Consider the following 23,133-nt stretch of genomic DNA (forward strand, 5'->3'; position numbering starts at 1 on the left):
ATCAGCAGCAAGGAATGTAATCAGTGTCACAGGTTGGTTTTGGTTCTTCAAAGGGGAATTCTGGGAAAAGGCAGAGCAGCTGTACAGGTGCCTTGCTTCATTCAATCAAAGCCCAAGAGTGTAAGACAATCCCATCAAGACTCAGTTTCTGACACATTGCTTCCCAACAGGAAAAAATTGTTCATAAGGCAGAGCTCTCTTGAAGCCAATAATAACTCGGTGTTACAGCTGGCAGTTGCTTACGTTTTTTTTAAAACTGGAGACTTAGCAGAAGTCTAAGTTACCTAGGAAGTTGGGGAGATAGGATCTAAAGCAGAGACTCGGCTTCCAGTTGACAATTAGTTTGTGTATTCCAAAACCCTGGTTGTGTTATTTCAAACTTTATCAGTAACTAGTTACTTAATTTTTTAGAAAATATTTCACTGAACATTTCACACCACCTCAGTGATCAAGATCTAAAATAGTGACATTAACCTGGATTTCAGAATGGGTTTTTTTGTTTGTTCCCTGTCCCCTCCCCAATATGACTAAAGAACAGCTGAGTGATGCCCAAAGTGACTACGTCTCTGAGATGCCAACATGGGACTGTAATACTGCTGGAAACCTGGGGCCTCTAGTATCTGTAGCCTAGAAAATATTCATTGGATTTTGGATATCCTCAACTCTCACTTCCATAAAGAAAGACAATATTTTGGTCAGAATTAGGCTCTAAACAGTAGTGAATTTATCATATCTAGGAATTATTTGATGCCCATGTGGGATAGATGGATGTAAAATTGCATTTTCCTACCTAACAAAGGGCATCTCTAGAAATTCTCTCCACTGACAAAAGGTGGGCAGAGCTGGACACCTTTCTCACCATAAGAACTCTGCCAGCAAGGGTTTTTTGGCTCTAGAACATCCACAAATGGGGAGAGATGGGTTAAAGGACAAACTTCAGGGAAGAGCTCCACCTAACGGTGAACGAGCTTTCTGCAGCAGTGAGGGACGTCACACTGCACAGCCTACAGAGCGTCACAAGTTAGACCTGGGAGTGAAGCTGATTTTATTTTAAAATAGAAAAAGATTATAGTGTCGCACTGCTTAAAGCACTGAGACAAACAGACAAGGATAAAACACTTACACTTGGTGGTTACAAATTAGAAATCAGAAGACTATCAAGGGAAAAGTGAAAAAGTAGAAAGGAACAATTTCATTAATCAAGGCCTTGTTCCCATAATTGTTTCTGATGTTAAAACAACTGAAGTATAGTTGATTTACAATGTTGTTATACAGTTACTGATTAATCATAAGCCTTTATTTGTGTCAACAGAATGTATAAGAAAATCACAGTGAGTTTCAGTGTGTACTTTTTTTGCATTTGAGGTTGGTTCAACATCAAATCATAGTTACAGTTACTTATACCTGAGGAATAGTGTTATTCGGGGATTGATGATTCTTTTTTAAAATAGAAATACAGGCAGAATGCTGATTAATGAAATTACTGTTTGCCTTTTACCACAGATGTCAGTTTTGTTTAAACTATGAAATACAGAGATATACCTGTATCTGTTTACAGATGGATAATACCATTATCTTACATTTGTCTAATGCTTTACAGTTTTTCAAAGCATTTTCACTCACATTATCTTCCACATATATTATCTCCTAGGATTCTGGCAAGAAGAGCCCCGTGAGGGAGCCAGGGCAAGTACTGCTTACATTTCCTATAAACAGGAAGGGCGGCGAAGAGAGTTTTATACACTCGCAAGGTAAAGTACTGATTAAAATTTTGTGACTTTCATTTCAGTGATTTTTTTTGCATTACATCGTGTTGCTTCTCACTGGATTGTGTTGATAGTTGGAATGTCATTATCTAGCTTGTATCCGTTGTGGGATTTTCTTGACAAGGCTGGTTGAACTGACCCCTCCCATCAACTGACGAGTCTAAAGGGCTCAGAACGTTCCCACACTTCACATGTGGTTTGACTACCTCTGTCCTGAGAGAACCATTACTATCTGGGTATGAAAAACATGATTAGAAAAACACTGTGCCCTTATATTACTCCAACAGAGAGCCATCTTTCACATCTCTCTGAGTAAAAAAACTTCAAAAGAGTCCCAAAATAATCCTAATAATTCATATTATCAAGTCAAAACTGGATACCTTTAAAAAATTTCTTTATTATTTTTATGTACCCAAATATATCAATCTTCTAGTGCCTCTGGGTTTTGGGGGGAAGGGGTGGTAATTAGGTTTATTTTAATGGAGGTACCGGGGATTGAACCCAGGACCTTGTGCATGCTAAGCAAGCGCTCTTCCACTGAGCTATGCCCTCCCCTCCATACCTTTTATCTGTTTCTTCACTGTGGTGAAGAATGTTGCCTGGATTCCTTCCATCTAAAGACCTGAAATCAGATCTGTAGCAGAACTCCGGATCTGATTTTAGCCTTGGGGAAGCACAGAGGACAAAACTCAAAAGCTCAGCTTTCTGGGTGGCATGGATGATTCAATGAGCTCTTTTCTGCTTCTGGGTCTGTTGGCCAGGAGACCTGGATGTGATAGGGCTTCAGTTCCTCAGGAGGGATAGAGTCTGGGGCGTTGCTCATGAGGTCGTGCCCCCGGAAAGATTTGGGGAAGGCTATGACGTCTCTGATGCTCGGTGCTCCGGTGATAAGGCACATCAGCCTGTCTAACCCTGTAAAACACAAAGGTAACAGATGAGAATGTAGTCTAAGGCTGGGAGTCACTTAGTTTTTCCGTAAAGGTTGCAGGGAACTTTTAAATACAAATCCTTAATAAAGTGCAGCTAAGCCCAGTTCCCTGCCTTTTTAGGGAACTTTTATTTGTTTGAGAGGTTCTGTTCTATCCCATTCTAGAAAAGTGCTAATATTCACATGCTACTGGGATTAATCTTCATAGCAAATAATGAGTCCTTACAAGGGCTTAGCAAAGGTTGAACAAAATTAGGTGCTATGCAAGGGACTCCAAGAACACAGAAGGAAGTCCCTGTTGTTGAGGGCCTACAATCTAGGTGGGCTTCCTAGAACTTCTCACACCTCCTTGTTTGATAAAACGAGCAAGGTGAGTGACCATGGCCATCAGAAGGGCCCTAGCATATTCCTCCTTCCACACAAGCTGAATTCTATGGAGCAGTGCTCTCCACGTCCCTATGACTGTGTCTGTGGGCCTCCAGGGATCCAAGCAATATTCACCTACAACTCTGCAGTTTTATTCTACTGAAACTGGGCTTGTCTCTTACCCTCTATGCTCCTACACACACACACACACATACACACACACACACCCCACCCACCCCCTTCTAAAAGGACAGGCTATTTACCTAAGGCAATTCCTCCATGAGGGGGCGCCCCACAATCCAAAGCCTGGAGCAGATGGGAGAGCAGGTCTACATCTTCCTGAAATTCAAAAGACACTTCAATTTAAATGCACACTGAGGGTCTACTAAGTGGCACATAATACAATTAGGCGCTAATCAGAAAATAAAGTCTAGTCAAAAAAAATAAGAGGTTTAGTTTAGCAAGAGACTATGACAAGTCACAGACACTAAAACATGCAGAGAAATGCTCATAAATGCAGCTATTGTTCTGCTGATAATGCAGAATGAGTAAGAGCAAGTAAGGACGTGGAGATGTGGACTCAGAAAGGCAGGAAGAAAAGCAGAAAGAGATGGTTATTAGGAAGGCAACAGTGTCAGATGCTACGGGAGGTAGACAGCTTGTGGGCCACCAGGCCTCTGGATTTGGTGACCTGTGCAAGTAACTTCTGTGGGGCCATGCATGTGGAAACGTTGAGACTGTGTCTGAAAATGCTCCCCTAAGGAGGGCTACAGATCACAATTAAGTGGGGAGCTTTTAGGAACAAATGCCAAAACCTTATACCTAGAGCTTTTAATTTAATTGGCCTGGTGTGGAGCAGTGGGTGTTTCATTTTTAACACTCTCCAGGTGATTCTGTTCTAATGTGCAGCAGGGCTGAGAACCAGTGGTGTACAGGGAAAAAGCAGAAATGATGTATTTTCCTTGACATTTTGAGAAGCTTGACAATGAAAGGAATGAATAAAATAGACCAGGACACTGATGGTTGGAGGCTTTGACTTGGGAGAATGTTTAAGGGAGTTCACAATGTCCTTAAAGCGAAAGGGAGAGTCTGGTGTTTTGAATTCTCCAGTCCTGCTTTCAGAAATGAAGTTCTTCCATCCCGCCTCATACCTGTTAATTAATCCCACAAAATGATCTTTCAGGATCAGACTCTCTTGGACCTTTTCCTTCCTGAAGCTTACCCCAGCCTTCTGTAGAATCATCAACAGACTGCAGACTCTCAGGCCTGCATCTGTACAGACTCTTCTGTTGAAAATCCTGACTATCTTTAAAATCTACCCCCACTTCAAACACTAAGTGATATAAAATCCTCTCAAACCTCTCTTTCTCTAGCATTATCTACATTTTCAGTCATCTTTTTGTGAGCAGTGTAGTGGTTAGACGGTTAGGAGCCTGGGCTCGGGAGCCACCCTGCCTGGATTCAAATCCTGCTCCACTTACTTCATTGCTGTGTATCTTTGGGCAAATTAATCTGCCTGAGTTTCTCATCTTTACAATGTGCAGAATAAAGGTATTTATGCAAAAAGTAACTGTAAGGATTAAATGTGTCCATCCTATGAGGTACTTAAACAGTGCCTGGCATATATATAATATGCACGAATAAATACCTATTATTATCATTTACTTTTCTTTCTTTTTTATTATAATTTTTTTTACATTTTTTATTTAGTTATAGTCATTTTACAATGTTGTGTCAAATTCCAGCGTAGAGCACAATTTTTCAGTTATCCATGAACATACATACATTCATTGTCACATTCTTTTCTCTGTGAGCTACCACAAGATCTTGTATATATTTCCCTGTGCTATACAGTATAATCTTTATCTATTCTACATCATTTACTTTTCAAAGTCTTACACTAAAGGTAGAGAAATAAGTGGATATTATTGTATATCTAGTGAATCTTCCATTCATAACACAATTTTAACAGAACAGACAAACATTCTGGTTAGACAAAAAGGCCAGGTGAGAAGATGCCGTTACCTTTAATATTGTTGCCAGGATGTAACGCTGCAGCTCTGCATCATGAATTCGGATAGAACCGCCTCCTATCTCACTGCCGTTTAGAACCAAGTCATAGTGTTGGCTGCGGACCTAGAAGATTCAAAGAGCCTTTATGTTAGGGAAGGTCTCTGGCTTTCTGTTCTGAAGTTCTTTGACTTTGCTCGCACATTTCCTTTTCATGGGGAAATATAGCTTTGGTACCTTTTGGGGCTCAGTGTAGAGGAGGCGGACGTCACTGGGGTGCGGAGCAGTAAACGGGTGGTGGGCTGACTCCAGTTCTTTGGGATTTTCCTCCTTGGGGAGGAAGAGAGGGAAATCCACCACCCAAAGGAAAGAGAACAGAGCTGGGTCACGGAGCACCACTCCTTCTGCTTCTAGAAGGTCAGCGCACTCCAGGCGTAACATTCCCAACGAAGAGCACTGCAAACAGGTGATACAAACGGTGAGTTAACTGCTGTGACAGAGTGGGTGGCAGATGACACAACCTGGATTCTAAAGCCAGGCCATTCTCTGAGAAAGGATTAGCCAACTTACAGATGAGATGCTCTTAGCCTCTGAAGAGACAAAGATCTGACAGTGCTCTCACTGCAGCGCGGCTGAGAACAACTGTCAGACTTGGCAGACTCAGCGAGTACCTGACGACACAATGACCGAGAGCACAGGCATCAGAGCCCAATTAACCTGGATCTGTGTCTCAGTTTGGCTACTGACTTAACTTCTCTGCACCTTCTCCCGGAGTGAAATGGCAATAAAAATACCTACTCCGAAAGACTGCTGAGAAGATCGAGTCGGATAAGATATAAAGTACGAAGACGCAAATGGCAGCTGTTGTGGGTGTTATTTCCTTACCGATCCTGCAGGGTTGTGGTCGGGATCTGAAGAGAGCCTGGCATGTAGTTAATGTGCGATAACTGCTGGCGATTATTAGAGAGGCCGTAGGGATTACAGGTTACTTTAAGAGTGTGAGCTTTCCAACCAGACTTTGTGGGTTAGACATCTGGCTCCTCCACCTCCTAGCTGTGAGTGTGAGCCAATTCTGAACCTCCTGTGCCAACGTTTTCTTATCTTTTAAAATGGTAACAGTATCAGTGCTCCTCTCAGTAGGGTTGGCATGAGAATTAAATGAGTTAATATACACCAAGCACTTAGAACAGTGCTGGGCAGAGAGCGCCAACTAGGCCAGGCAGGGCATCCCCAAGAAAGGGCAGTTAGAACAGGAGGCGTGCCTGGAGACACGCACAGGGTACCACCCTGGAGCCTATTCTGCCTGAAATCCACAAAGGGCAGCTTCGCTGTGACATACTCAGAATGCTGATGTTAGTCCTCATGAGTCTGCTTTCTAGCATTCCCTCAAGAAGCCCCAGAGGAATGAGAGGAATACCATCCTGAGAGGGGAACATGAGCAGTTTCGGTTCACACCAGGGGAAAGGTTAATAGACAAATGAGTTTGTGGCAGGATTTTTATATAGTAGAAAATCCCAAGTATTTTTTCTTTTTTAAGAAATGAATTAAAAAAGAAAGAAAGGAAGAAGGAAATGCACTGGCAGTAAAATTTGTAATAAACTGGTGCATCCTCCAGCAAATTTAACAGTGCTGGCTCATGGCTCATTATACAAAAATAATTTTGTTAGGTGAATTCATTAAAAAAAAAGACTGTAATATCAAAAAATTGTAATTTAATAGCTTTCTTCACTCTACTGCAGGGAAAGGGAAGGACAGTGGATTATGTTTAGCTTTGTAGCTGAGCTGAAACTTCTCCTTCGGAAGAAACAAGGATAAATAAGCACAGTGCAAATATAAATTAGAAGAATGAACCTGATAAAGTGCTAATCAGATACTATAAAGAACTACTACAGCGTAAGAATGGATTTTGAACCTGTCTGACCTTTACAGTACATTTTCAATATTCATGTTTGACTTTAATACTGCACTTTGCATATTTTATAATGATTTCTAAAGCTAAATCCAGCCTTCCATGTATCTCCTTGGAGATGGGACGGTGATTTAGCCAGTGCGTGGCAGCACGCACCACCTTCTGACCGCTGCTCCTGAGGAAGAAGGTCGGGCCGGGGTGTCTGCCAGCCCAGCAGTGCTCCAGAAGTCTATCTGTCCCTCCACATTTTCAGGAATGCATTATGTACAAATGTTTGGGACCACCAACTTTTCTTAATCTGCAAAATCTCAAAAATGAAAATATTTTTTCACAGTCATACAATGAATACCAACAGCCCTCTACCTAAGTGGCTCTCATAATCAGAGCCAGATCTAATCCGTGTGAGCAATGCCAATGGAGGCTGGTCCTGATGAAAAAAACTCTAGCTTTTATACAGCGCATTCTGAAGTGCTGAGAAACATTCACTAGTATGAAAACTCGTGCAGAGCAGCTCCATTTTATGAAATTAACAGTCACTTTCAAATGTGTACTGTACACACAGGAGAAGGGAGGCATCAGGTGCCGGGAGGTAACTGCTTACTGCTTTCTCGTGTTCTCCAGCAGTTAGCAGGACCACATCCTCTTCCTGGACCTCCAGCAGTCTGATTAGTCGCAGCCCTTGCTCCTCCATTATGAGCTTAGCAACTGGAGAATTCCACTTTCTGCTGGCTTTCAGGAATACAGGTAAGACCTCCTGTGATAAGGAAACAGACTTATTATTCACATTAAAAAAAAAGCTGGGATTGATTTTTCTTGAAGTACAAAGATTTCTTGTTCCCAAAACAACCCACATTCCCTCCCTGAAGCCCTTCAAAATGATATTAAAGGAATCTAAAAGTGATCTCACCAAGATGAGGGGGAGGAGGAAAAAAAAAGAACCAAGGGTGGGATGGGATATCTGCAAGTAGGAGAATTCTGCCCATTCGGGGGCAGGTTTCATGTGAATGGAATATGAATTACCAAAGAAGCCAGATGCAGGAAGATACAGAGGAACTAGGTCAGGCCTGTGTATATGAGCCTTATCTCTCACTGCAGGAAGTTAGATAAGGTTTAAAATGGATAAGTTAAATTAAAAGAAAAAGGCAGCATGTAGACATTATTTCTAAGAACAGAGGCAATCTGGTATGGGACTGGAGTGGAGTGAGCTAGAGTAAACACTTACTGCACTGAATTATTAATCCTTTACTATATGTTTTTTAAAACATGCACATAGCATACTGCTAAAAATAAACATATCATACACAATTTAAGCCAAATCAAGTTAAAACATTAATGAATTTAAAACTTTTACTAAAAAAATAAAAAATTCAGGAAATTAGGAAATCAAGAAAAGAGGAGAAGGAGGAAAGAAGAAGATGTAATAACAGTCCCATCAACTACAGGCTACCAAAGTTAACCTTCAGGCTTATTTCCTGGTCCTGTGATTCCTAAATGCAGATTTAAAATACTAGTAAAATAAAAATAAAGAAACAAAAGTGGGAGATTATAAGGGTTGCCAATTTGAATTTTATCAGGGGCATAAAACAAAACCAAAATATCATTTATTATTACCATCATTTCATAAAAGAAAAAAAATTTCCATAGCAAAAAAACAAGAAGTAAGGAACAGTTCTTTAACTTTATGAAAAACTTTATACATTCCCCTGGGTTTTCTTATTTTGCCTTGACCCATTTTGGAAACCACTATCCTTATCATTCTTTCTTTTTTACTGAAAAAATCCCTTTGAGCTTGATGTATGAGACTGAGATGTGGTGGTGGGAGAGGTGGGTAGTCCACTTTCAACACACAAATACAGTGTTTATACATGGTTAGGATCAGTGAACCTGTAATTTTGTACCCTCCTTTTCTTACAAGTCATTATAACCCAAACATTTTCCCTACATTACAAACTTTTAGGAGACAAAGTTTTAAAAAGGAACTTTAATACTAATCCCTTTAATTCTACCTTAATTTATTTAATCACTCCCATATGGTTTCATTTTTTTCCTGTTATAAGTAATACGGTGATGAGTGTTAAGTGTCTTCATACCTAAAACCCTTTCTTTAAAGTACAGAAAGTTATTGACTCCAAGAGCATGACTATTTTTCAAGTCAGTGATTCCAAAACGGCTGAGGCAGTTTACACTTCCAGTGACAATGTAAGAATGCCCACTCCCTGCACCTGCTCCTCTGTCTTTTAGTTCTAACATTTGTGAAGCCAAGAACACAAAGTGTGCCATTCAAAGGAAAGGTGTATTCAGAATTTTAAAAAGGGTGTGAGAAGAACAATCAATCCATACAGGCTTTCTTTCACACCTATCATGCTTTCATTTAAACCTTGGGCACACTGGGCTCTATTTATTTTCCTAAGTGCCCTAAAGTACTGCTGTTTATTTTAGAAGGCTATGATTGACCACTCATGTTCTGATTAATGGCGAATCAACTAAGTTGAAGTCTTGGAGTTATATCCAGGGGTAAGATTAACTTTAAAAATAAAAAGAAGAAAAGTTAGAAGAATGATCTAACATAGCCAGACCCTCAAAACTAATGACAGCACAAAACTAATAAGAGCACAAGCAATTATTAAAAATACTGAATCTCTAAAAGAAAGGAAAATAACTTCTCTAACTCCTTACCTGTTTGAAACGGTCGGCTGCAGATTTTCTAATGGACTCAATATCTTTTCTTTTTAAGTATTTCTGGTAGGAAAAAAAATCAAAGTAAACTCATCAATAAAACATTTAGTTTCATAAACATGTTAATAATATCGAATGGGATACAAATGTATTTTGTGTCTTTCCATCACAATATTAGGAATCAATAAAAATTTCATTTCTGCTTCCAGATGACAAAATTTTAAAGCTTGTTATAAAGTTTATTTTTTTTTTCGAATTATGCAGGTCTTATTGGAAATAGCCATGGATGTATTGCACAAAAGACCCTTCATATATAATATGTGGGATAAATGTTCAAAATGAATCTCTGCAACTAAATAGTGAAAGATAAAATAACTTTCAGGTCAGTAAGAGGATTCAAATTTGATTATTTCAGGTCTTTAAAATTTGTTATATCTTACTTCTTCTAAATTATCTCAGTATCTTTCTAAGTGAGACACGATGGCTGTCATCATCACTAATACTCATGGGGCACTTAACTAGGGAGAGGACATACAAAAAGGTGAAAGCATGGTTCATGACCCTACAGTCCTTACAATCTACTTGGAGAAGAAAGGACATACTCAAATTGGGGTAAATAACAACAGCAAGCAATATATATCATACTGAGCTTACCTGGACACATTCATGGTGTCTGGACTAGGGTACAGACACCAAATTACTTCCCACTGAACATACGAAGTGAAAAAAAGAAGTAATGAGACTGAATTCTTATCCCCATTTTAAATATATTAATATGCTTATGTATCGAAATGAGTAGTCTTTTGAAATAATAGTCTTACTCAGAATACTTTTGGAACTCTTATTATTTTCAAAGCAGGTGTGCTAACTACAGAAAATAGACATGTCCCATGACTTTAGAGTCAATGCCTGTCCAGCCCAACCATTCTCTCTCCTTTCTACCCTCATTTCCCCTCCCTTTTGCTTTTCACAGCTCCCACCTCCTTTCTCTTTCCCTGTTATTAATGGAATATTGACCTCAGAGCCTCAGAAGACCACGAACCAATATGCAAGGGCTATGCTGGAGTTGACATGGGGCTGAGAGCCTTTGGACAAACTGAGGCTGCAGACAGAATATGAATACTATTTTACATTCAGCACTGGTGGAAATAATCCCAAATGAAGTACAGGATACTTTACAGCACTGTTTAAAAGGGAAAAAAATAAAGCTATAGATCTTGAGAGTGTAAATGTATATTCATAAGGTTTTACTGTTCTCTACGTATAGTTTTAGGGACACGGTTAGACTTTATATAAAAATATATATCCTTGGTGAGGGAGAGGGTACAGCTCAGTGATATAGTGCATGCTTAGCATGCACAAGGTCCTGAGTTCAATCCCTAGTACCTCCATTAGGAAAAAGAAAAAATTAAATGAATAAACTTAATCATCTCCCCCCACAGCTCCCCCCAAAAATGGAGAGGAAAAATATATATCCTTTTTTAAAGAGAACTGTTCTTTCTGAAGTTTAAATGTGCCAAAGTTTACTTCCCAAATATACATTTTAGAGAAAACATAGAATTGTGCTCCACTTACTGCTCCTTCAGGGATACATATGGCTTTGACGGTTCCTTGGGGTTTACTAAGTGCATCCTGAAGAAATCTGACCTCTGTGTTTCTGAACACGTCACTGATATCCACAATCTGGAATATGGGTAACAAAAAGGATAACTAAACATGAATTAATTGTTATCTCAAAGTATTTTACAAACAAGATTTAAAAAAGCAAAGTAGATCTTGTTAACATTTTTAGAATGCATTCATAGAGTGTTTATCATGGTTTGGGCACCACGACAAGTGTTAATGTACTAACATATTATTCATTAGTATTAATTCATTTCATCTACACAACAGGGTACTCGTATTATCCCCATTTAATAGATGAGGAAACCAAGGCACAGAGAAGGACATAGCTTGTCCAAGATGACAGAGCTGGGAAGTGAGAGAGCCAGGATTTCACCTAAGCAGTCACCTGACTTAAGAACCACTATTCCATATCACAAAAGAAGAAACAAGCAGTAGTTAAGTTGGTTGTTGTAAGTAGGCAGTTATGACTTTTTGTGTGTTACATTTTTTTCATTCTACGAATTGAGCACTGATACAAAACAGAAACAGACTCATAGATATAGAATACAAACTTGTGGTTGCCAAGGGGGGCAGGGGGTGGGAAGGGACAGACTGGGATTTCAAAATGTAGAATAGATAAACAAGATTATACTGTATAGCACAGGGAAATATATACAAGATCTTATGGCAGCTCACAGTGAAAAAAAAATGTGACAATGAATATATATATATGTTCATGTATAACTGAAAAATTGTGCTCTGCACTGGAATTTGACACAACATTGTAAAATGACTATAACTCAATAAAAAAATGTTAAAAAAAAAAAAGAAAAGAATTGAGCACTGCCTATTCACAGACCAAGCGAAATTCAATTGCTAAGAAATCTGCACTGGGAACTGACATACAGAATGTCACCAGCATTACAGCAACAAAGAGCTGTTGGCTCTCTAAGAGCAAATAAGAGACTTGCGAAGGGAAGCTGCTCTATATGAATTCTACCCTTATCCTTAAACATGCATAGATCTTAACAATGTGAATAAATGTTTCCATATGTTTGAGTTCTTTATAGACCAGAGAAAAGGAATAAATAACTCTTAATCATTTGTCTTCCAAGTGCCATTTTAGCTTAAGAAAAGTTGAAGAGGAAAGAACATGTTTTTTTTCCTTTCAAGTTATCATTCATGTCCTTATAATTAATAACTTGTCAGTAGTAAAAACTTTATGGCAAGAATGTTGCTCTTGAAAATGGATCTTGGAACATAGCAGATAGAAAAAAAAACTGTATTGCCAACACACCATTATTCTCTCCTGCTGTAGCTGGGTAACAAAAAGGAAACAAGCTAACAGTAACAACAAAAAATATAATAATGTGTATAACCAGTTGTAAACATCACTTAAACGGTGGTTTAAAAAGACTTCAGCCTGGAAAAGTGAAGAAAATTACCTTCATCCCAAAGCGAGTGTCTGGTTTATCAGTTCCATAGCTGGCCAACGCCTCAGCAAAAGTCATAGAAGGAAAAGGAACCACCACAGGATCTTTGTCATTGGGCCACGAATACTGGACCAAACCCTCAATTAGACTCTGGATCCCAGTTTGGTCTACAAAAGACATCTCTATGTCAATCTGAAACCAAAACAACATACGGAAACTAACTTGAACAGCCACAATATCAATAGGTCCATATGCATTTATACATTTCTCTGGTTTCAGGTTACCATAGGATTCTGCACATGAAGACTTAATACAAAGGGGCGGGGGTGTAATATACCTGTTTAGTACATCTGTTTTAGGTCAGGCACCGTGCTCATGCCTGTCACACATCATCTTGTTTAGTTCCCATGGCTGTCTCATGGCCTGAGGCTCGGCTAAGTAACTTGCCCAAGTATGTATAGTGAGTAAGAAGTGAAACTACATTTGATCTCAGGTCTGTCCATCTCCACAGCATTACGGTTTTTGTGCTTCATCACCCTGACTAATATGATACCATACAGAAATGCAATCATAGCTTTGATGACTCTGACTAGGTAAATGGATAAAATATCAATATACAGAACTGTTGGTTCTTAGTGCACAAGAGATTTGTTTCAAGAATTTTACCATATTATGATCATTAAAATATAGTAGGAATATCTTGGCATTCCTTAGCTGATGACCATAGTCCTTATAAAAAGGACACATGAAATGGATCAAAAAGTAAATAATTAGTGCCTCAACTGCAGGTTAGTTTAATTCAATATTTGATGGATAAATGTAATGAGAAGTCATGAGAAAAAAGTATATATAATTTCTGTCCTGGTTTTGACAGACTTAGCTGTGGCAAGGCTGCATGAATAAGAAACAAGTGCATATAACTTAGTACCTGAGTAAATTCAGGCTGTCTGTCTGGTCTCGAACCTTCATCTCGGTAACATCGGGCAACCTGAAAATACCTGCATTTGAAAAACAGCACTGAGTCATGATTCTGGGAAGACACCCACACTTTTCCCCAAAAGTCCCTGGCAACACAGGCTATGAAGTAAATTAATAATGATACCTAAAGGACATAAGAAATTTGAAAATTCTTTCTGATGCTCTAATCTAATCAGACACATAGTTGACCCGTGAGAAGTCAACTACTCTACATTGTTGTTAAAATATACAGTGGTGCCTTTGGATATTCATGTATTACACTGACAGGCAAGGCAGTCCGTGCTTCCTTACACACACTCTTGCTTCAGCCAAACTGAAATACTCATTGCTCCATGCATACACTTGAGCTTTCCTGTGTTGTGCCATTCCAGCTCTCATCTTCATCTGCTGAAATGCAGCTGTGTCCCAGAAGGCGTAGCTCACAAAGTTTTTAATATTTCCCAAAATGATATTTTCAAACCTCATAATACAACTAATTTGCAACTCTCAACATCCTTACTTTTGGTTTATGTCACAGTTTTTTTTTTTTTTGGAAGGGGGGAATTAGGTTTATTTATTTATTGATGGAGATTCTGGGGATTGAACCCAGGACCTCATGCATGCTAAACACGAACTCTACCACTGAGCTATACCCTCCCCCTATACAGTTGGTTTTTGTTTGTATGTATGTATGTATGTATATTTCCCTTAATGGAGGCACTGGGGATTGAACCCAGGACTTCATCCATGCCAAGCATGTACTCTACCCCTGAGCTATATAGCTCCTATCCTGGGTTTTATTTATTATTCTATTTTGTCCTATTAGATTCATTAGCTCCTTGAGAGCAAAACCTATTTTTTTGTTTGTTTGTTTTTGTTTATAATCCCCTGCCCCATCTACTAGCATAGAGCTTTGTACATGGTGGCCGTCCAATAAATCTTTACATAATAACTACACGTTTTTAGGGTATTTTATAACTATTTTCCAAACTCTTATACATTTTCTAACCTTCTTTTAGGACACCAGACAAATCTATTTCCTTTTTCCCTTCCGCCTGCCCTCTCTCCCTTTTCTGACCACGGCTAGCATGAAGAAAGCTCACCTGTCTAAACCACCAACCATCAGAAGCTGCTTAAACTGCTGAGGACTCTGAGGAAGAGAATAAAACTTCCCAGGTTCCCTGGATGGTATGACAAACTCTTTTGCACCCTTTGAATGAGAGAGGGGGAGAGCAGAGTTATTATTAAAAAAACAAGTCCAAGAACTGGTGCAAGTCAATACTTCAGCTCATCAATGAAATCAACTATAAAGAGCAAAGTTTCCACAATACCAGAGTCCATTTCTTGCTCATCCTTTAGTCCCCAAAAGGCTTGCACACACTAGACTTTAAATAATGTTTGTACATTGTAAGTATTAAATGTACAATTGCTTGTTGAAATGAACTCCCAATTCTGTTAGTAGCTAAAAGGATTTTGTGCATTAATTCCAATTCAGGTAATTCCTAACTGCTTTTCTAAATTTAAAGTATAGTTTTATAAGTTCATAAGAGTGTATAAATAGATTAAACGTCAACATTTAGAAATGCCAGTTCTTAATGAACAAAGGATTTATTTTTAAGGAACCAACTCAATATTGATTTGCAGCCATAAACCTCAACAAAAGAAAACACATGGAGGATAACAGGATTCTGACCTAAAATACTGACCCATGTCATTTTCTCAACTCTTGAGAAGACCTAGTTAATGTGACCATCCTAAGGCAGTAAAATAAATTTTAAAAGGTACAACTAAGTGAATATAAAAAAAAAAAGTGGTCCAGTTTCATAACTAATAGGACATTATGAATAGGCTGATTTAAGGAACATACATACCCCTGGAGTCCTCTTAAACAATGTTGGTGTTTCTACATCCACAAACCCTACAGAGAGAAATATCATAATTTGATAGGAATTGATCAAATATGTCATCTACAGGACAGTCCAACAAATCTGAGGCTACTCTTTTGTTAGGAATTTTGACTGAAATAAGTTACCAAGCCTACTGATACTAGTTTCTGCAAACCCAAGAAGGAAACTAAAGATTTTCATAAAATCCTATTTTGTTCATAAAGTTGATACTTTTAGCATGAAATGATTCTGTTTGATGGATTGTCTACTGAACTATTCTGGTTTTCTCTCTCTCTCTCTCTTTTTTAAGTTTATTTTTTAGGGGGAGGTAATTAGGTTTACTTATTTATTTTTAGAGGAGGTACTGGGGCTTGAACCCAGGACCTTGTGCATGTTAAGCATGCGCTCTACCACTTGAGCTACATCCTCCCTCCTATTCTGGTTTTCTACATGTTCTGCTATCACAGCAAGAATAACATAAATATAGTAGCAAATCCTCAGGACTGACTGAAGAGTGTAGTTTCTCTGAGCTTCCAACAAATGATGTACAAACATGATGAAAAAAACTTACAGATAACAACCAAAGGGCTGGTGCACCTTCAACAATGATGGGAAACACTTAGACAATGTAACAGATGATTTCACCTTCAAAAGGCTGTGTTTGTGACCCAGTAGGGAATCAAATTATGCTTTATGTTATTTAATTTAATTTAAGCTCAAGGACAAAACACTTGGAAATTAACATTTCTTTAAAAACTACCTTACATATAATTCTTATTTTGTGGTTGGCTTATTCCTTTGATAACTATGTAAGTTTAAAAAGCTAAAGCTCTAAATGTTCTTAGAAACAGTGAACAGTACATATACGTATATTTAAAAAAATATGTGCAGTATATTTTGTATATGTATTTACGTGCAATATACTGTATACATGTAGTCAAATTTTAACAATTCTACCTAATAAAACTGAAAAATGAAAAAAGATTCCTTACACATTAAGTGAATTTCAGACCTCTGGCAACAACTGACCCAATGAGGCTAAGGAGTGGGGTGCAATAAAATTGCTAAATAACACAGAAGGGATGCTAAAGAGCTCCAGAGAACATTCAGGCACTTCCCTTACCATGCAGATTACAGAGATATTCCCGCATTTTCATGACCATCTGGGACCTCAGTCGCAGGTTATACTGCATTTGGCTGCTACGCAAGTCTAAGTAGCGATACTGCAAACGAAGAGCCTCTGTTTTCTAAACAAATTGAAAGATTTTTATGTTTAAATAGTTTTCGAATATTAAAAAGATGTTAACTGTAGATACAGGTTCTGAATTTTCAACGACTTTAGCTCTACCTTTGGCTTCCACCACTTGTGCATACACCACCATCCTCACCTCCTGCAACTTCTGGGTTTGTTCCTAGTACAGATTTTACATTTTTCAGTAAGTCACCCATCACTAGTTGCAAGTTGCCTACCTTACTAAATATTATCTATTCATTTTTAAGTCCACAGTTGAATCTTGAAATTTTTTTTTTTTTAAGATTTCGAAACTACACCACAGTCAGAAACAGCCATGACTTTATCACCTGAATGGGACTACAAGTGTAAGAAATGCAGGGAGACAGCAGAGAGAACCTCCACGGCTGAACCGGTAGGAATGGTGAGAAGGCCTGCTTGTTTTCAAGGCTCTATATCCCTGCATCCCTCTTGTGCTGACTTTTTTAAAAAGTCCTTTCCCCTGGAATAGCTTATTTCTTTGATATAAGAAATAGAAGAACTACCTGTCACTTCTCTTTCTGAAAGCTTATAGGTGGGGGAAAACTGTATATTTCCTTTTTTCCCCCCACAACAAGGTTAACTCTGTAATTACATTGCTTTTTCTAATTATAAGATTAAGTATTGGGAACTTAAATGTAGACGAGGTGGCCATGCAAGTAATTAAAAAATTCCTTTATAGATTAGTTTACAAATTAGATACATACAGGTTTATAGTTGTAGATAATTTTGACAAAGCTGAAAATTAGCTGGGTTTAGTTACCCAGTGCTGTCTAGCTGCCTCAGAGAATATCCTAGATTACCGTAATCATATTTATATACTTGGGAAGTCAAGCAAACATTTTATCACCGTTAGAAGCTTAAACTTAATACATGCCGAATCTCCTATGCCATTTGGCCATTTCTAAGCTAGACGTAAATTTCCTTTCAAAACATAAGCCAATGGCAACAAAAAAACTCGAGCAAAACAACATTCAAGTCTTAAAGACAATTGTAAAAAAAAATACAAATTAAAATTATAATTAGATACTACCACACACTCACTTGAATGATGAAAATTAAAATAGTAACATAAATATTGGTGACGATGTGGAGCAAATGAAACTCATGCACTGCTGGTGGGAGTTTAAATAGTAAAACGATCTTGGAAAACAGTTTGGCAGGTTCTTAAAAAGTTAAACAAACATCTACTCTATGACTCAGGAGAAAAAAAAAAGACAGTTGTGTTTCAAGCTGTCTGAAAAAACATTCTAGGTATTTAGGAACTAGCACAGCTTAATGAACTATTGCTATTCAAGAACACTTCACCAGAAAATTGCAGAACAGAATAATTCATGATATATCAATATTCAAGATGCTTAATTTTGTAGAAGTTGAGCTTTTTCTTTAAGAAACTCTGAAAACACTTTACTGGTCATCAACATTTTCTAGATATTGTACTATATTAATAACAGAGGATGGCACCTTCACAAAGTCCTTGATTTCAAAGGGCAGCTTCTTGCAGGAATTCAGAAGTTTAGCTGTTTTAACTTTGATTTCAATCTCACCTGTTGGCATTTTCTTAAAGAGAGAGACAGAGAAAAGGTCTATTTTTAAAATCACTCATCAGGACAGGTACACAACAAATGTTTGTAAACAAATACATTCATTCACATATGTAGTATGTGTGGTTGCTTATAGTGCGTAGTCTAAAACAAACGTGTATGACTTTGACATTCTTATGCATAACTTTGGCTGATGTGCTCATTAAAAAATGCCATAATAGGCATATATATGTAGTTGTTTGTGTTCGTAGTGAAGATTTTTTAATCTGTAGGTTCATTTGTAGAACTTACAGAGCATTAGTGCCTGACATCTAATAGGTACTCAGTGTCTGTTGCCTGAATGTATAGACAGATTGTGCAAATGTATACAGGTGAAAATGAAACAGTTTCTGAATGACTAACTGGATTCTCTTGTCCTGGAGGTCGGGAAATTACTATCCCAGACACTTGCACCACAGACTCCACGGGGGCTTCACACAAAATCTTCTTCACAGACGCAGCCGACTACAGAATAAGAGGGGAAAACAAACAAATGAACTTAGAGGACTCTGTAGCAACTGTAAATTATGGGTTTAGAAAAATGTTAGTACTCATAGCTTAACTGCCATGAATAGTGGGGCTGCCCTTAATGACTTTATTAAAGAATTCGGTAAATTACATCCCCATTTTGACTCCATATATTATAGCAAGAAAAACTATTAGTTAAGATTTTTTTTTTCCTTAAAGGAAAATAAGGAAACAAATGATTAATGCAAACAAGTCCCACATACTTTAAAGGCAGCTGTCTCCAGGGTTAACCTTAGGGGCAGTTAAATCAAATAGCAATAATGGAGTCCAAAGTGAAGGAGTTCTCCTGGGTTAACTATGCTCATCTCTGCATCCTGATCCCTGAGAGACAATCCATTGCTCTTTACTTACTTCAAACATTAAGAGCTGAGTAAATCTTATTTTCCTCAGGCGTACAAGCATTTGTAAATATTACCACCATAGAAACCAATATTGCCCAACAAGCATGACGAGAGTCTATTTTATCTCAATTTAACTGTAATTATTTTTTGAGTGGGTAGGACCTTCACATGGTTCAAATTCAAAAGGTACAAGTAGATGTAGTCTTTCTTCTATCCTTGTCCTCCAGCCCCTCAGTTCCCCTCCCCAGAGATACCCAACATTAGCTGATACTTATGTGTCCTTCCAGGACACACTTGAAACATACATACACACACACACACCCTTTTTAATACAGCTAATGTCACCTTACATGCTCTTCTGTATCTTATATTTTTAACTAAGAATATACCTTGGATTTTTTTCCATATTAGTACATAAAGAGCTTCTTCAGTCTTTTTTCTATGGCTATAAGGATTACATTTTTTTTTATACCAATCTCTTACTGGGGAACATCTAGGTTGTTCACAATTTTTTTTCCTATTAAAAATAATCCAGCAGTGAATAACCTTGTATTTGTGTCATTTTGCATTTATGTAAGTCTATGTGTAAGATAATTTTAAGATAATTGACTAGAAGTGGAATGAATGGTTCAAAGGATATATGCATTCATAATTTTGATATTGTCAAATTGCTCTCCATGGATCTAGTGCCAATCTGGACTCCCTCCAGGAGTGTATGAGCATTTGTTTTTTCCCAAACACAGTGTGTTGTCAATCCAATGCATCCAAAATAACAATTCTGTGTAGTTTTAATTCACATTTCCCTACCTATGGGTGAAGCTGGGCGTATTTTAATATGTCTATAGACATACAGAAAAATAGCCATTTGTATCTTCTCTGAATTTTATGTTCATATTCTGCATCTGTATTTCTACTGGGTCACTGGTCTTTTTAAAACAAATTTTTTAAATTGATTTGTAGTAGCCTTTTAGATATTAGAGAAATTAGTCCTTTGTCTGTGGCACGATTTGCACATATTTTTCTCCCAGTTTGTCATTTGTCTTAATGTTGCTTCTTGTGGTTTTTAGTTTTCATTAATAATAAACTTCTTCATTTAAAACCTCAAATATACTTATCCTATATGTTTAGCTCATTCTAACCACAGCATCAGAAGCTTTCAGATAACAAGAGGAAACTTTTATTATTACCTCATCCTGAGGAATGACAACTTGAACAAGCCCATTGAAGTCTCTTAGGATCAGGAAGATATTCTGCCTGATTAATGAAGAAAATGAATATATTAGGATAAAATCTCTGAGACCAAAATTTAAGCAGGCAAAACAAATTAAGCAAATAAAAACCCATGCAATTTCCTACTTTCCTTTTTTATAATATATAATTGCTTTCATAGCTATATTCATACAGTTATCTGTGTAGCTTATTAATGAAAAACACTTTTTTTCATTTACAGTTTCAACTTTTATTAGCTATATGTACAGTTTACTAATGCTATCCAGATGGCTTATTAATGAAAAGGTAGATTAAAAAAATTTCTAAATGCCATTGGCTTAAGTCTTTAGAAGAAAATTTTATTAAATTTGGAAACTTTCCACATATTAAAATCCAAGGAGAATATTTTAGGATATTTGAGACATCTAATTGGACATTTAAAAATTAAAAAAAAAATTTGGGGGGGAGAGGTAATTAGATGGACATTTTCTAAGTATAGCAATATAAAATCTTTTCCTAAAAATAAGATGCAATCTAAAATCTTCTAAAGGAGGTCCAATGCTAACTTAATACCTCTGTAAACCATCAAAAGGTTCCCCAAATCCCAAAATTTTAGTATTCAACCTACATTCCTGTTTAGGGTCAAGAAGAGGTACAGAAGCCTCCTTAGATTTTGAGTTCAGGAGATAAAAGTCACCAAATGTATGAGTCAAATAGTCACTCTTCTGGGACATATTCTTTAGGGAGGTCACACAATCTATGTATTTTGGATCTCTTCATTGTGAGTTAAAAGCACTATTCAGGTATGTTCTGGAATACAGAGATGAAGAACAACAAAATGGGTTCTAACATAAAGGAATCACTGTTCATGTTTTTAGGCTTTTTCTCTACCTAAATTTAGAATAAAATAAGCTTTTTTTATGTTATTGAAGCTTGCCAGCTTACCTGAGCTTAAAAATTAACAAAGGTTTGGAACTGCCTTGGGAAAACACCACCACAATACATTCTTAAACCATCTGTCTCTACCTTCGGTACTGAATCCATCCACATAAGGTGACTTCTTGACCTAAGTGAGAAGAACGCAACTCTCCACACGTGTTGGTCCGGGCAACGAAGCTACTGAGTTCTTAAAAAAAGAAGAAAAAAGCAAGATTAAAAATAAATCATTTACAAAATTGCTTGTAAATAGACCCTCAAATCACATTACCTTTAGTATTTCATGTCAATGGGTGAAATTTATAGTCGAAGAATGTAATCAATCACTATTAAGTTTACCTGCAAATATGTCAAAAGCTATGTGAATAAACTATCTTAATGTAATTTTTTGCCTTGTGTTAAGAAATCTAAATATTTTTGATCACCCAGCATACGCACTGACGTAAAATTACCCTATTCTTAATACTGCACATTTCTTCCCCAAATGAAAAAAGTATCTTGAGAATTACTTAAGTTTGATGGTGCAGTAACTAGTTTTAGTATGACTACAGAGTGAAACAGTCACTTGTACACGAGAAAACTCTATTCAAAGTATTCTCAAGTATGAATGAATTTTTTAGGCTTCTTATTAGTAGCATCAACTAAATGAATAGCCTATTCATGTGGTCACTTTTCCGGTCCTTTTAAACTCCAGGGGAAATAATTAGTTACATATTTCTTATAATACATTATAAGTATACTCATAAAGCTACACAGTCAAGATTAGGGGGAAAATGGAATAATCACTGGCTGCAGAGAACAGGAGGAAGTACTGTTCAGAGGACAAAGCTCTTCAATGCATTCACCTGGAATTCTCCTTTGTGAACTCAATACCAGACTTCGGGAGAGAAAACCCCAGATGAGCGGCTTGGTCCTTCCGGTGGGTTTGGATAAAGCCCAGTATAGCCGACTTAACCAACAGGAGAACATGTTGGAGCAGGTCTGGCGGGACGCTCAGGAATCTCACGCTGCGGATGTTGGACCGTGGTCAAGTCAGTTTTGCAAATACACACAAATCTCTTAAAATGCTAAGAGTTTCCACTCTCTTCTCCAATATTTAAGCCCTTCTCCGCTGAATATTTAAGTATATATGTCTAGAAACTAGACAAATCTGCAAGGTCTTTGGGACCCTTGGGGGAAGTTTGTTAGGGGAAAGACCTTCCCCCACCCAATGCATCAGTTTCCACTTCTATTAACAAAGATGTGGCAGGCAGTGACAAGAGAACGACTCCAGACAGCAGCGCGAGGCGGGACCCCTGCAGAGGCAGAAGGGGCCAGTCAGCAGGCGCACGCCCTTCCCCTCCATACACCCTTCTTCGAAGGTTCCTACAGGCCGAACCGGAAAACAAGGAGGAACTCAGCCCCGCATTTCAAATCTCCCAGACCTGGCGGCCGACCTAGAGTCTTCAGAAAGAGGAAGGCAAGCAAATCCAAAATGGTTTTACGGCCCGAAACTACACACAGATTTCAGCTAGCAGCCAAGCGCTCCTTAACCATCCCCACCAGCACCCAAGATTAAGGGAGGGATTCGACCAATCAGAGCGGAGGGGACGCTGCCATCTTTACTACGGGCAGAGATCTGAAGGAAAGCTTCGCGCCGGTAGAAAAGCGCGGAAGATAACGTCGTGCGATAGGCAAGTTGACGATAATGGTTAGTCGCTCCCGTGCCCTTAGTTAAGATGGCGACTGTA

The 23,133-nt window shown here is 38.0% G+C and overlaps 1 protein-coding gene across 2 annotated transcripts; it reads right to left on the minus strand.

The window, feature by feature from the left end:
* Positions 1–2,143: 2,143 nt before the first annotated feature.
* On the minus strand, positions 2,144–22,947 carry DARS2 (aspartyl-tRNA synthetase 2, mitochondrial). 2 transcript variants are annotated; one of them, XM_015245092.3, is made up of 18 exons: positions 22,828–22,945; positions 22,249–22,410; positions 21,494–21,593; positions 20,446–20,512; positions 18,753–18,854; positions 18,271–18,366; positions 16,660–16,783; positions 15,522–15,568; positions 14,754–14,860; positions 13,622–13,691; positions 12,706–12,885; positions 11,231–11,338; positions 9,656–9,718; positions 7,581–7,733; positions 5,308–5,526; positions 5,086–5,196; positions 3,324–3,399; positions 2,144–2,678 (listed from the first exon to the last, which is right to left on the minus strand). In XM_015245092.3, exons 2-18 carry the CDS (start codon positions 22,370–22,372, stop codon positions 2,464–2,466), a joined length of 1,962 nt encoding a protein of 653 aa, XP_015100578.1. In that variant the 5' UTR covers positions 22,373–22,410; positions 22,828–22,945; the 3' UTR covers positions 2,144–2,463. The 2 variants fall into 2 exon arrangements, with proteins under 2 accessions (XP_015100578.1, XP_072802186.1); XM_072946085.1 differs by having other exon boundaries at positions 22,249–22,947.
* Between the last annotated feature and the right edge of the window lie 186 nt (positions 22,948–23,133).

This window comes from Vicugna pacos, chromosome 21 (genome assembly GCF_048564905.1).
Source record: "Vicugna pacos chromosome 21, VicPac4, whole genome shotgun sequence".
Classification (NCBI taxonomy): Eukaryota; Metazoa; Chordata; class Mammalia; order Artiodactyla; family Camelidae; genus Vicugna; species Vicugna pacos.